This window comes from Hydra viridissima, unplaced genomic scaffold (assembly GCF_058129835.1).
Source record: "Hydra viridissima isolate aposymbiotic clone 2 unplaced genomic scaffold, HvirCarnegie_v1 scaffold_11, whole genome shotgun sequence".
In the NCBI taxonomy this organism is placed as follows: domain Eukaryota; kingdom Metazoa; phylum Cnidaria; class Hydrozoa; order Anthoathecata; family Hydridae; genus Hydra; species Hydra viridissima.
This window is the reverse complement of record NW_028324310.1, coordinates 11,250,054-11,264,703: the sequence shown is the minus strand read 5'-3', so window position 1 is coordinate 11,264,703 and position 14,650 is coordinate 11,250,054. Positions and strand designations below refer to the sequence as shown.

Below are 14,650 nucleotides of genomic sequence, written 5' to 3'. Positions count from 1 at the left end.
AAGCTTTTCTATCTTATTCATTAAGCAGTCTTTATAATCTTGATGAGTGATGTGTTTATCAACGACTTTCTTTTTAACCCCTTTGCATCTTTTCTCTTCTTTTTCATAGGTTTTGTAAGAGTAGAGCTTAGGACGGAGTCCAACAAACTCTTTAATTTGTTTACCTGCAGCTTCATCCTTAAACTTGCCTATAACCTTTTTATTTTTAAACCCAGCGTCAAATCCAAAGTTTTGAACAGCAGGATGATCTTTATGAAATTCGCTCGTGTCAAATTTAGCTTCAATATCGCCAGAAATGTCTTGATAAAAATCTTTCGTTTCGATTTCATAGATGAGCGAGTCAGTATCGGTCATGAGTAATTTCGCACGATCTCCGTATTTAGGTTTCATGTAGTCGTAATGATGTTCAAACATGAGAATTTTGCTTATGTCTAGAGCGCTCAGTCCCAAGTAAACAGGCTTGTTGTAAAAGAGTTTTGTTCTTTTCATATGAACTGCAGTAAGGTTTTCATCAAAAATGGTATTTCTATCATAATTAGACTTTCTTGACAATTTCAAGACTTCTTTTCTTGTAGTGATTAGTTTAATATCAACATGCTTTCGAATATTCTCCATGGTTTTTCCAAAGACAGAGTTATTCATGAGTTTAAAAAATTCTTTTTCAAACTCGTTTTTAGCTTTTGCTCTTAATCCAGTGTTGAGATCGATGTATTGTTTCATGAAGGGTTCTTCTTCAAAGGTGACACCTCGATGAATTTTAGTAGTGATCAATCCAAGTCGTTCATAGAGTTTTAGGTTTTCATGATTAATGACGTATTTTTCTTTGTTGTTTAAATTAGGAACGAGCTTGTCCACTTTATTAATTTTTAGTCTTTCAGGAGCTAAAGGATAGTCGTTGTGTAAATCGTGTAGACTTTTAGGATAATCCATGTCCACTTCGAGAATACAAGACATGGATTTCCAATTAGCAAGCTCCTCTTCAGTCATCCATCTGAATCCTCTAAAAGGAAGAGGCTTACACATAGCCCATCCATATAAATTATTTGCGTCTAAATACTGAATGAATTTCGAAGGTTGTGAAGGATCATAATCACTCATGTATTTGTTATTAGCAGTTCCATGTCGTTTGCTGATCATGCAAATTCCACCGCGTATCCCTTTTTCTATCATATTAAGCATATCAATATCAGACAGAAGCTCTAACCGAATTCCAGTTAGTTTTAACATGGCATCCCAACCCAAACCAGGTGAGGTGTAATACCAAGCAGGATCAAGCTTGTAATAGGTATGGCACACGTCTCTGAAATTTTCAAAGATATCAGCAAGTATCAGCACGTCTGACTTGTTGTACAGTTCTTGGTAATCTTTAAACGTTTTACATCCAAATACATTCCAAACGTTTTGCGCATGTGCATAGTCTTCACAGCTTATCCCCTCATCATTCAGTTTGGAATAGAATGCTTCAATAGGAGGCAATTGCGTTTCGGAGAACTTTTCAATCGAGTCCACCCAATCATAAGGGTAAATACCTTTTTTTCTTAATAAATCAAACTTTTCTCCAGAGTAATATTGAGCAACGTTTTTGCATTGGTCGTTGTTTAGATTTTTAGCTAGATCTTCTAACTTGAAACCCATGAACCTGTAGCTGTCAATAAACCTCAATTCTTTCCATACTTCCTGAAGTTTACCTTTCTTATTAGGAAATTCTCTCACTTTGAAGCTTTTTGTGAAGCTGATATATTTTTCTTCATTGTTGGGTATACATTTTAATTTCCCTCCTAATTTCCTGATGAACAAATGGCTGTCATAACCGGACAAATTATGTAAAATGATGGGTATGAATTTTGGAAGTTTATAATCCAAGTTGCATTTGTTATGAGCAGCTCCTCGATACTTTCCAGTTAAATGACAGTGATCCCACACTTTGTCACTGTTAAGATCTGATTCACAAATATGACATAGAGTTGCAGTCTTAAAATTCTTTTCATCCTCATCCGTTACCACTTTCTTTTTTACTATATCAATCTTGTCAAGAATCTTTATAAGGTCAGCTTCAAGCATGGTTATAAACTTTTGAGCCACGTCATCCTCATCGCTTTCAGCTGTGTACATGACTGGTTTTTCTTTGTAAAGGCTATCGTCAAAGCATTTGATATAATAGCAGAAGGAGCTTGGTACGTGCTTTTGGTATTGTTTGGTGTACGACTCTTTATGATTATATTCAGTGTTATCCTCGATGGGTTTGATGAAACTTTCAAAGTCTGCATATACAACGTATGGAACTCTCATAGACTTGTTATAGTTTTTAAAATGAACGGTCGTTCCTTTTTTAGGAAGTTCGATTCTTACTGCATCGTTATCATAACAATAAGGTTGATGCTGTTGAAGCTTTTCTTCCTGGTCATAACCTTGTAAGCAATTTCTGCAATAATACATTTTGTGCTGATGATTTGATGTTTGTGTAGATAATAACCGACTCAAACTTTTAATGAGACAGTAATGGTTAGTGTCTTCGTTTGAAATAAGCAACAAATCAATGCAGTGCTTTCGGTCTACAAAGTCAGATATTTTCAAAGGGTAAAGTTTTTTATTTTCATACCCAAAGACGTTAATGTTAATGTCAGGATTATTTTTCTCAAACTTTTTGATTTGAGCAGTCTTTACAGGAAATTCCATTCCTTCCCAATTGAGCTTTTTCGATTGTTCAATCAACTCATTGTCAATTCTTTCGTTGTCTCTATTTTTTAAATTCAACGCTCTAGTGACTGACCATTTAAAGCATTGATTGTCATCGTTTTTCATGTTGATGATTGCCTTTTTGTCTTTCAGCTCTTTAGACAGATCAATATAGGAAGAACCGCTAAGAGGTTCATAATCAGTAAAGTTAATATCCATTCTTAAAATCTTTGACAGGATACTATTAGATCCTAAAGCATTGTATTTAACACTACTTTCCAAGACTTTTTCTTCCATTTCACCCATGAGCTCTCTTACATCCGTAGTCGCTAGAATAATCTCTGATCTTGATGAAAAGCTCGCTTCCCGAGTCACTTCTTCACCAGTCATCATGCTTACAGATTTCATTTCACACGTTAAAACAATTCTTACTCTGGTGTTTCTTTCCCCTTCCATGGTTTGAATGGCAGACTCTCTCACCAAAGTAAAAAAGGATGCAATGTCTTGGTATCGAGAAGAAGGTGTGTAAGAAAATTGTCTCACAGAACCCTCCGCTGAATGTTCAGTCATTTTAAACTTTACTTTAATTGGTTTTGGTACAGGCTGTTTGTACACTGTTTTTGATACAAGCGATTTGATAGACTGTATCTTTTTATCGATTTGTTTTGCTGATTCGCTTACCTTCTTCTTGACTACTTCAGGAACGTAGGGTTCTATCCATTCTTTAACATCATTAAACTTAGTTTTAACATAGGATGTCACACTTTTTGTAACTCTCGTCAGAGTTGAAAATAAACCAGGTCTTGGTGGAATGACTGGTTTTGGTGTTATGGCAGGTGATGAATCTAAAACAGGCTCATCAAGGATGTTTTTTTGCAAATGAATTGGTTTCGGAGCAATAGGAGGTTTTATCACTGCAGAAGGAACAAACCTTACTTTTGTAGGCTTTATTGAAACTTTTACAGCTGGTCGAACAAACCTAACCACGGTAGGTCTTTCAGGCAGCGGTCTTGCCTCAGTCGTTCGTCTACGAAAAGTAGCAGGAGCAGAGAAAACTCTAGGAGGCTGCAAAGCCATTATAAGTTCCCCCTTTCTCATTTTAGAGTATCCTCTTATTTTTTTCCCTTTGGCAATTTCTTTTAATTCTTTCACCGTTTTGTTTTCCATTTTATTAATATAAATTTTTTTTATTTATACCATTTTTCATTTTTAAATTCAATATAAAGAATTTAAAAACTTCTTACTCCAGAAATCTCATATTTGTATCCATCTTCTACTTTTCCATTTCTACATTCAAAGTAATTCCATCCATGACCCGTCTTTTTCAGCGCCTCGTAAGCAGACTTGTATTTCACAACCTCACCAGTATCAACATGAGTTATTTTTAAATTTAAAGGATTATTTCTAATTAAACCAAGTCTAACATATTTAGGATCAAGAGGCTTCTTTTCTTTTTTCTCATTTTTTCTCGGTCTTCCAACTGGTCTCACCTCTTTCGAGTTTTCCAAAATGACATCTTTATCAATCAAGTTGTTCTCAACCGCAATCATCATGAGAGACATTTTATTGTTTGACGTTTTAGAAACCCCGTTTTCTTTTAACAAATTTTTCAAAAACTTTCTTGTGTAAGGCATATTTTTATTATATCAAGATTTTATTTAAATCATTTTTTTTCATTTCTAACATCTGAAGAATTTACATGGATTTGAAGGACTCTAAAGTTTTCATACACAATGTCATTGGAATCAAGCGAATGATTTAAAATTGCGCTTTTTAGATTTCCAGAAATCTTTTTCTTCTCCTCGAAATCACAATCCAAACCAAGCACATAATTGTCAATCATTCTTAGCTTTTCTTTTTTAGGCAAGACTTTCCAAGTACTGAGATGCTCTTTGATTTTCTTTTCCATTCTTGAATATTCTGTCTCACCACTCCATACAAGTAGGTAAAGCTTGTCTCTCTCTTCCTCACTGTACTCTTTTGGAATATTAAAATTTCCGTTTTCAGTGACGTAAACAGATTCACAAAACACACCTATTTTTCCAAATGCAAGAAGCTCAAGATGTCTTTTTTTATTTATGTCAGTCTCTTTGATACTACATTCTAGAAAAAATGGAAAAAACTGAATCATTTTATTCTTCTTTTAACAGATTTAAATCCTTTTTAGGTCTACCCACAGGTCGATCTTCCTTCACGTCTTTAATCAATATGTTTTTATCAATCAAGTTGTTTTCAATCGCAAGCATTAATAATGACATTTTATTGTTTGACGTTTTGGAAATTCCGTTTTCTTTCAGTAATTTTTTCAAATCCTTTTTCGTATATCTCATTTTTATTTTAAAAAAATATTATTTTGAAAACATTTCAATAAACAATATTCATTCTGCTTCCATCTGATTTAATTCTGAGCAATTTATCGGAAATGAGAACGGCAAAGGCTTGAGTGTTTGCAGGAACGTTTGCATTGAATGTCGCCTTTATTTTCAAATCTATCACTCCCGATTTTAACCTCTCAGACTGCTTGCTTACGTCAAAAACAAAAAGAGGACAAATGTATCTATAATTTAAGGCAGTCAAATTAGGTTGAGATATAAGTTCGTTTACCCCATAAAGTCTATTGTCAAACTTAGAGGCGTCTTTATATGCTCTTGAGTATTTGTTGTTATTAAAGTCTAAATCGTAATCAACAGCAGGATACCTTTCACTGTTTAAAGTGACATACATGTTCTTCAAGTCGCAGTGATTAAAGACTGAAGGATTCTCTACTTGACTTCCAGATTTATTGGTTTGAAATCCAACAATGACATACCTTGGTCTTTCACTACCAGATTTTGTGCTTAGCACCCAACTAAAGTTGTTGGATACAGGAACAGCAATGGTGTCACATTGTCTAGATCTGAACGAAATTGGAACATCTACTTTTGATTCAATAATTTTGTAAAGATTGTTACTAGCTGCGATAGAGGGTGTGACATGAGGCATAAACAAGGATAATTTGCTAAGATCTATTTTTCCTGCAGCTGCTGTTTCTGCTCTAAAAATAGCATCACTATCGCTCTTTCTCACAAGAGTAAGTTTATGACTAAGTCCATAGATCACTTTATCGTAATCGTCGCAAAATCCAAAAATGTGCTTTAAAGGAATGCAGAACGAAAACGTTCCTTTTTCTTCACTTTGCTTGATGATGTAATCTCGTCTTTGGATAAATCCAGTGTTGGCTTCATTTGCTAAAGCTGATGTGTCTCTTTGCCACAGCTGATTCATTCCTTCAGACAATTGAAACTCTATTGGATATTTGAGGTATCCAATCATGGTGGTAGCTTGTCCAGGATCGTAAATGGTTTCTAAATCTCGACCATCCAAACGATAAGTAATCTGACTGAACAGATACATGATGCCGTTGTTAGCAAGAGTAACGAGGTCTGCATCAGCGTAGGAAGTTCCATCTGCTTTTAAAAGTCTTCCTTCAACCAAAAGGTAAGCCTCAGATGGAAGCGTGAACAAATCTTGTTTCTCAATATTGATCCTTATTTCTCCATCCACATTTAGATTTTTACTCTCAGGCTCGTATTCATGAAACTCGAATCTCTCAATTTCTTCATCAACAATAATCTTTTCTGTAAAATTTAAAACATCGGAATTTGCCATTTTTATACATCAAAGAAAAAAAATTTTTACATCCTCATGCAATCAAAAGCCCATTTCCTTTTTTTACTAGGTCTTGTATTCTAATCGCGTTGTTCTTTGACAATCCTGATCCAAACATAGAATATTCATCTATAACTGGTGGTGGTGCTGCCGCTGCTTTGTTAACAATGCTTGAAATAATTTCCTTGCTTTTAATACTGAGATCATTCTTTGCAGCTTCACGCGGTTTTTGAGTTCCAGTCTTGGCATACAATTTCTCAATAGTCTTTTTACCTTTATCAATAGCCACATCTTTAGCAGTGGAAATAGCTGCAGAAGCCAGCTCTTTTCCTGCAGATTTAGTAGCCATGATGGCTTCTCTTCCCAGTTCAGTTTTTGCAATTTTATTAGCCAAAGTAGATGCCGCTCTTGAAGCGCTTGAAGATGCTGCTCTTCTCAAGAAATTCTTAAGCGTGTCCATGATTCCACTTCCGCCTACAATATGCTTCTTAACATATCTATTTCTATAAACGATCATTTTTTTATTTCCAAAGATTTTTTTATTTCATATCGATATACGCCATCATAGCCTTGTACTCGTCTTTATTAATCCTATTCTGCCTCAACAGCTCATCGCAAATGGAAACAGCTACATTTCTAGATTTTTTATTTCCAGCATGCCATGCAGCGATGCTCAAGTTGAGATTTTCCACAAGAGCATTTGGATCGCTTGGAAGAATAATTACACCATTGCCTTTTTTGACTTTGGTTTCACTTTTAATTTCTTCCCAAACAGGCTTTATAAGTTCTGTGTATTTCGGACTTCTTGAAGATATTATCCTGTTTGGATTTGATTCTGAAAAAATAGATCTACTTTGGAAAAGAATTTTTGTATAGTTATCCTTATCTTCTTTGCTTATAACGCTGCTGTTCAAAAACTCTTTTGAAATGTTCGGATTGGTTAGCAACTCCCAAAGACCTTGTGTTCCTTCATACTTTTCTCCTCCAACAATGATATCATTTCCATCCACCTCCAACCCCATTTTTCCAATGTGCATTTGTTTACCATCTCTACTAATTTCATAAGCTCTTTTTTTAGAACTTTTTACAAAACGCTTATTATACCTATTTAAATAAACGGATGAAATGTCTCCTAAATGATTTGTCTCATCAAAACTGGGAGGCACTTGTTCATTGCGATTTTCTTCAATGCTCTTGATCATCTTTTCATTGCTTTCAATCAGAGGCTTGTAAAGCTTGCTCAAATCAGTCTGAAGATTAGCATCATAAATATTCTCATTCAAACTATCTTGATAGATTCTTTTTCTTCTTTCAACAAATTCTTTCACCAGTTCATCCCTCTTGTTAGGGTCTAGTATTTTAAAAAAGGACATTTTTTAAAACGCAAGAAAAAAACTTAAACGTAAACTTATCTACGTTTTACGACTACGTTGATCCTTTTTTAGATTCGCTTGCGAATCCATGGAAAATCTATGATTTTTTAAACATGTTGTTGAACGCTTTTATTGCATCTTCTCTTCCTTTTTGGATCAACGACTCTTTAGTTATCTCGTCAATGTTGATTTTTGTTTTAGTTCTTATTTCTTTCATCAGACTCTTAAACTTTTGAAGCTCGTCTAAAATCAATTCATACTCTGAATCGCTCACAATGTTGTCTACTAATGCCTTTGAAATGTGACTGTTGATGGTGTTCAATTTCGACTCGGCCAACACTTTAATCTTTTCATGCTTCTCCGCTTTTAATGTTAGTTTTTTGTTGACTTGTCCTCCTACAATGGATAAAAACCCCATTCCAATAGCCACACCTTCACACGCAATCGCAATAGGAGCAGCAGCGATGGTGCTCAAAGTTCCAATTCCAACAACTCCAAGTGCAACACCACCTGCTTGCAACGTAGAGTCTACAAAAGAAATGATTCTGAAAGCGCGATGATACTTTTTGCTGAGATGCACTCTCTTTTTCCTCTCGTTGTCCATCTCTTTTTGGACTTCGCTTATTTTTTGAAGACGGTAATTGTGTCCTCCATCATCTGCAGGAGCTGTTGGAAGAACTGGATAAAGTTTAGACTCATTGAATCCATGCGCTCTTGCGTTAGATTTAGCATCGTGATTGTATTCCATTTTATATTAAACGAAAAAAGATATTTTTTTTCACTCATTAATGAAATTGACAAAGCCTAAACTTTCCCCTTTTTTAATAATGACATCTGACTTGCTGTTATTGTAAATTTCCATGATCACATTATCCGTCGACTCTGATAGTATGATGCTGTGACTGAAATAATCCAATTTAGATTTTAGGCTTTCCCTCAAATTCACTAAAGCTAATCCGCTTTTAAGTTTTATTCCAAACATAAAAATTAATTTCTGATGACTCAGACGAATTAGTGTGATGTCTTTTTGAGCAAATATTTCATACTTACTTCCCACTTTTACAGGAGGATGCTTCAAATACTTGTCGAAAAAAAGATATGATTTATGGCGAGCCTTTCGGTCGTTATTGAAAAATTTTTTATGCACATGATTTTCCATTTTATTATTACAAAAAAAATTAATTTTTATAATACACCATTTTATTCTTTGTATGTGAGGAATAAAATGATTATCGTTTTAAGCAGCAGAAGCACACACTCTATATTCATCCTTTTTAAAACCTTCAATCAACGCCTCAATCTTTAATCTATTTCTTTTCTCCTCCTCATTAATGTATTCTACGCTTTCATTACGCATATCTTGTAACAATTCATTATATATATAATCATCATATTCATTTTGTTCTTCAACACTCATCGAATTGTAATCTAAAACTGTAGTATCATTGTAAGGTCCATTGTAAGGCAAATCTTCAGGATCATCATCTTCAAAGTCAACTAATATAAGTCTATTGCGAGGAGCAAACTTATCACGTATTCTGTTTGCACTCGCTTCAATATTATTGTTAGGTATATCCTCTGGATCATCATCTTCAGGGTTAACCAACATATGCCAATTGTAAGGCCTATCCTCAGCAACAGAACTATCATCGTCTTCGCTTTCATAGAGTTCATCGCACTGATCTTCTAAAAATTCATTATCTGACATACTCATTGTTATTTTTATATGAAAAGAAATTTATTTAAGTCATTTTCAATTTTTCTTTCATCTGTACATTAGATCCATGTAAATTAAAAGAATTTTTAAATCCGTTTGCGGATTCATGGGAAATCTTCGATTTTTTATGCGTAATAATAGGCTTGTCCTAGAAGAAGGTAAAAGCTTCCGGATTGGCCGACTTGAGCATCACCAGAGTTGAGCGTGACAACGAGTCTTCTTCCAGCTGCGACAGTAGGCATAGAATCTGCTTCTCCAAAATTTCTGTAAAAAGAGATGGTGGTGGCGGAACCGATGGATGAAGTGGATTGATACAACAGTCCAGTCGATTTGTTGTTGAAGGAAGTCAAATTTGAGCCGTTCCACGACGACAAATAAAAATCTTCTAATCCAGAAGATGAAAAGAAGCATGTGCTGTCACCGTCATATCCTGGAAAATACGTGTAATTGTTGGTGTTGTACGGTGTCCAAGGAGTGAGTACAGTACCGTTACCTGGAGGTAGATTTCCGTCGTACATTCTAACTCTTGATTCCCACCAGTTTCCAGAGGCGCCAATGACGTGCATCCTGACGTATTTCAACGAGACACCATTTCCTTTTCCGCTGGTGTTCAACAAAACGTATTCGCTGCCATAAGTGGTATTCAAATATCGAAATGTTCTGCAGTACAGCTTGTAAAGAGGGATGGTTGCAGGAATGGAAGCAAGTGTGGAAATGAACGGTTGAATCCAGTACGTGATGGCAGTAGCATTTCTGTTGACGAGTTGAATGGAGACGTCGTTTCTGAAAGGCATGTCCAAAGTGAAATATCCTCCCAAGGAAGTGGTGTTAAACATGTTGCATCCCTGCAAAGAATTGGCGTAAAAAGCTCCTCCCAATGGTGAAAAAAGCAAATCAGTAGCAAGTCCTGTTTGGTCCACTCCAATTCCTTCCGTGGTTTCTGCATAATTCCCTACATTGATTTCTCCGTCAGTAAAGATTCGAATGAAAACTTGACCGGGAATATTCGTGCCAGAGGAGCTGTATAAAGCCAACCACAATCTTCTCAGCACACCAGATTTTCCAGAAAACGCAAACACAGGAGAAGTGGTTAATGCTGCCACTGTCTGAGACTTGAATCCCAAACTTGTAAAACTGGATCCTGGAACGACACTGGTCAAACTCGATTTTTGCAACAGCAAGTCTACATAATTCTTTGTAGTTCCATCTTGCGCGTTGGTTGGATCAGTCACGTTGATCAATTTGTGTGAATTCAAATCCAAGTCTGCTGTACCTATGACTGATCCACCCGAAGCATGCGTGTCCACGTAATTTTTTTGTAGCTGAATCCGAAGCTGATGTAGGTTCAGCCAAATTAGTTAGTTTATGAGCTGTCATGTTGATGTCGGTGTATGAAATAGCGTTGTAAGCGACTTTGGTGTCTACATACCCTTTTGTTGCAGCGTCTTTTAAATTGGTAGGATCGCTCACATTAATCAACTTGTGAGAGTTCATGTCGATGATCCCTGTGATGGTGCTAGACCCGTCTGTTTTAACACACTGACTTGAGCTGACGTCAACGTAGTTTTTGGTGGCAGCGTCATGCAAATTAGTTGGCTCATTCAAATTGATGGCTTTGTGAAAATTTAAATCCAAGTCTGCAGTTCCAATCGATGATCCTCCTGACGAATGCGTATCTACATAATTCTTCGTAGCTGCATCGTGTGCGTTGGTGGGTTTACCCAAATTGATGATTTTATGAGAGTTGTAATCTAAATCTGCAGTGATGGTGCTGTTTCCATCTGTTCTGACATAGAGATCACCTGTTATAGCTGTTGCTGAATAAGGATCATAAAAATACCTCCCTAATTCAGTTCTTCCAAATTTGTCAATCATTTTTTAATGATGGAAAAAATTTTTCACCAAAGTGTGTTAACAACGCTTTGAAAGTCCACCCCTTCCTGTAATTTTTTCAAGACGTAGAGACACAAGTGACCACAATAAGACGTATCACCAAATTGAACTCTCTCGCTGTTATAATAAACCGGGCTTTTCAAATAATGAACTAGCTCGACAAGAGGAGGCTGAGCATAAGAGTCAAAACTGTATTTTTTGTCAGCGTCTTTATACCAACACACCCAATGAAATCCATCTGTGCTCGAATCTCCTGTATTCACAATGCCGCATTCTTTTTTCATTGTCTTTTCTGGCAATTCATCCCTCACAAAAACACCTCTAAAGTTTTTAATTTTAAGCTTTTTCACAGCATCTATTAATTGAAAGTTGGTCAGAGGTTTGTTCGGTAGTACAATTCCTTCAACGTTGATCATTTTTTAAAATTCAGAAAAATTTTAAAAATTTCACATTTCATCCTGTTCTATTTCATCTTCTTTCATTTCTAAATTCAAGTCTTCACACATCATAAGGCTGCGATGTAAAGTTGCATTTTTTACGATGATGGCTTCAGACAGTTTAACTTGAATAGACACAATCGAAGGACCAATATACACCCCATCAATTCGAAGTCCTCCAATAGCGTAACATCGTTGATTGATAAAATCATGTCCAGAAGATAAGACCAAATTTTTATTATGACGTTCTCCTTTGACTCCATTTTGTATATCAATATCTGTTTTCTTTCTATAAAATGTAGAAGTAATGGATATTTCGTCTTCAGATCCGTGAAAATTCGAGGAATTTTTAGTTATATACATTTTGGCATAAAAGACTGGTGCTGCTTCAGGATGTTCAGCTTTATATTTTAAAATACTCAATTCGTTTGAATTAATTTGCTTTTTTCTTCCTCCTTTTTTAAGCTTGGTCGACAATTTATCCACTTCACCTCTAATGAACAAAGTAATCTTTTCCATTGTGCTAATAAACTTTTCTTCTTCTTCAGTTTTACCCTTTTTAGCATCAAAGCAAACGAAGGACATGGAATAACCAGTCAATTTTTGTGTTACCGGTTCTTTATTCTCGCATACACCATACGAAAATAATATAGGTGTTCGTAATACAAGAGGACCATCTCCAGTTGGATAAGAATATTTTACTGGTACTTTTTGATATACGACTGGTTTTGTTGCCGCGTAAATTTCTCCAACTGATAATTTGCTCTCATCAAAATTTTCAATTGTAATAAAATTCATTTCTTTTCTATATACAAGATTTTTATTTAACTCAAAATAAAAATTTTTTTCTTGCCGTACAAAACGACGCGACTATTTTTGCAAACGTATCAATTCTTCATTATTCACCCATGAGTTGAAAGAGTCTGGATATCCAAACCATTTGACTAAGGATCTGTTCTTTTGCTTACGAATGACTTTTTCAATTCTAAATATGTCTTGATTAGTCTTTTGCATTTCTTGTTCGTAAAAGGTACCTTTAATTTCTTCACCGTTAGCATCAACGATTTTATACGTGGGTGGATTAGTATGCTGAACATTTAACACGGTAAAAACCTCTTCAGTCCATCTCGGTGTATACCCCTTTTCAAAATGAGACTTCTTTTTTACGATCCTCACTTTGTCACCCATTAAGAATTTTGGTTTTGCTGGTAATGTTTGATCCTTTCCATACAGATTCCACCATACCCTACCTTTATTCTTTTCATCGCTAGCTTCCATTGGAGTCATTTTGATGGAAGAGTGCTTGGTGTTGTTGTAATTTTTCACCATCTCATCCAATACGTCAATGTATTTATGAGTGTTGTTGGCTGAAAAATATTTAAACATTCTCTCTTTCATCGTTCTATTCCATCGTTCAACAACAGAACTTTTTTCTTCATTTTCAGTGGAGTATAATTGCATACCTAGAGCTTGTACATGCTTGTTATAAAATTCTTTACCTTTATCCACCCACATCTTTGTACACCTTCTCTCCTCAAATATTTTGCTTAGAGCGTTAGCTACATCAACTCCAGTTTTACTCTTTAACGGAACGATCCATCCATACTTTGAAAACACGTCGATCACCATGAGCAAATATTTTACCCCGTTGTTGAATTTTGAAAACGAATGCATGTCAACCAAATCAGCAGCCCATATTTCATTGATGTCGTTCACAAACACTTTTCTTCTTTTAAAATGATGTATCACTGGTTTATGAAGCTCGTTTGCAAGTTGATCAGTCCATTTCAGGTTTTCCGGTGCTTTTTTTTTAGACCTAATCCGAATTTAGCTTTTGCTTTGATGATGGGAGTGATCAGTTTTCTTTCGTTAATCTCTTTTTGAGTGGGGTTTGGAATGGAGTTCATTTCTTCAAGCATCATTTGATCTGCTAAATTTCTGCTTTGAACGTTGTTTAAATATTTATAAGCTAAATCATGATGGCATGCTGCATTGTCCACTCGATCTACCGGTTTGCTCCACTCTTGATACATGTCTGTGGATGTGAGTCTTTTGTCCAAGTTTGTGCCAGGTCCTGCAAAATTCATTCCTGGAATGTGCATTTCCCCTGGAAATTTTGCCCATGGAAGCTTTATTTTTTTTGAAAAATTGTTGATCGATTCCACCAAGTCTCCTCCATTGACTTCATTCGCAGAAACAAACTTGCATTTGCCTCTTCCGCAGACGGCACAAGTTCCTTTAAGCATATTTCTATTGCCTTTGCTTATAGAATGGTATAAGTTGTTCGTTTCTGTTATTTTTTTACATTTAACACAATACATTTTTTTATATTCAACATAATAAAAAATGGAAGTGATTGATTTGTCATGGAATGTAAATAAAAGCAAAAGGAAAAACAACAAGCTTTTGCCTAGAAGTATACGCGGAATCATTATTGGGAAATCAGGATGTGGGAAAACAACGTTGCTACTCAATTTACTTTTAAGACCTGGATGGCTAGATTACAACCATTTGCAAGTGTTTGGAAAATCCCTTTTTCAGCCAGAATATAAAATACTCAAAAGCTCGTTCGAGAAGAAATTGCCAAAAGGAGTTATTCTTGATTTGTTTAACATTCAAAGCAAAATTGAGGAATTAAACGTAAGCCCTGAATGTGTTATTAATGAAATTTCAAAAAAATGGGATAACACAGAGGATATGGAATGCCAATTTTTCGAAACGGCTGACGATGTGCCTAATCCTGAAGATCTTGATTCATCCAAAAACAATTTAATGATCTTTGACGATTTGCAATTGACAAAACAAAACAAATGTGAAAAATATTACATCAGAGGAAGACATTCTAACGTTGACTGTTTTTACCTCGCTCAAAACTATTTTATGCTGCCTAGACAAACCATCCGAGA

General features: G+C 35.4%; 3 protein-coding genes across 7 annotated transcripts in view; 2 read left to right on the top strand and 1 right to left on the bottom strand.

Moving 5' to 3' along the window:
• Positions 1 to 14,650, top strand: part of LOC149882154 (uncharacterized) — a 145,684-nt gene that overhangs the window by 18,834 nt on the left and 112,200 nt on the right. The gene's annotated exons all lie outside the window — the stretch shown is intronic.
• The window catches only part of LOC149882159 (AMP deaminase 2-like), a 77,253-nt gene that overhangs the window by 42,393 nt on the left and 20,210 nt on the right, over positions 1 to 14,650 (top strand). The gene's annotated exons all lie outside the window — the stretch shown is intronic.
• LOC149882161 (uncharacterized) lies at positions 5,041 to 6,841 on the bottom strand. Its single transcript, XM_090065900.1, has 2 exons — positions 6,392 to 6,841; positions 5,041 to 6,264 (listed from the first exon to the last, which is right to left on the bottom strand). The coding sequence occupies exons 1-2, from the start codon at positions 6,839 to 6,841 to the stop codon at positions 5,041 to 5,043; spliced, it is 1,674 nt and encodes a 557-aa protein (XP_089922026.1).

Coding starts and splice junctions, on each gene's coding strand:
- LOC149882161 (XM_090065900.1), bottom strand. CDS start 6,841: ATGATCGTTTATAGAAATAGATATGTTAAGAAGCATATTGTAGGCGGA. Junction 6,265..6,391: donor CGATTAGAATACAAGACCTA/GTAAAAAAAGGA, acceptor GAAGAAATTGAG/AGATTCGAGTTTCATGAATA.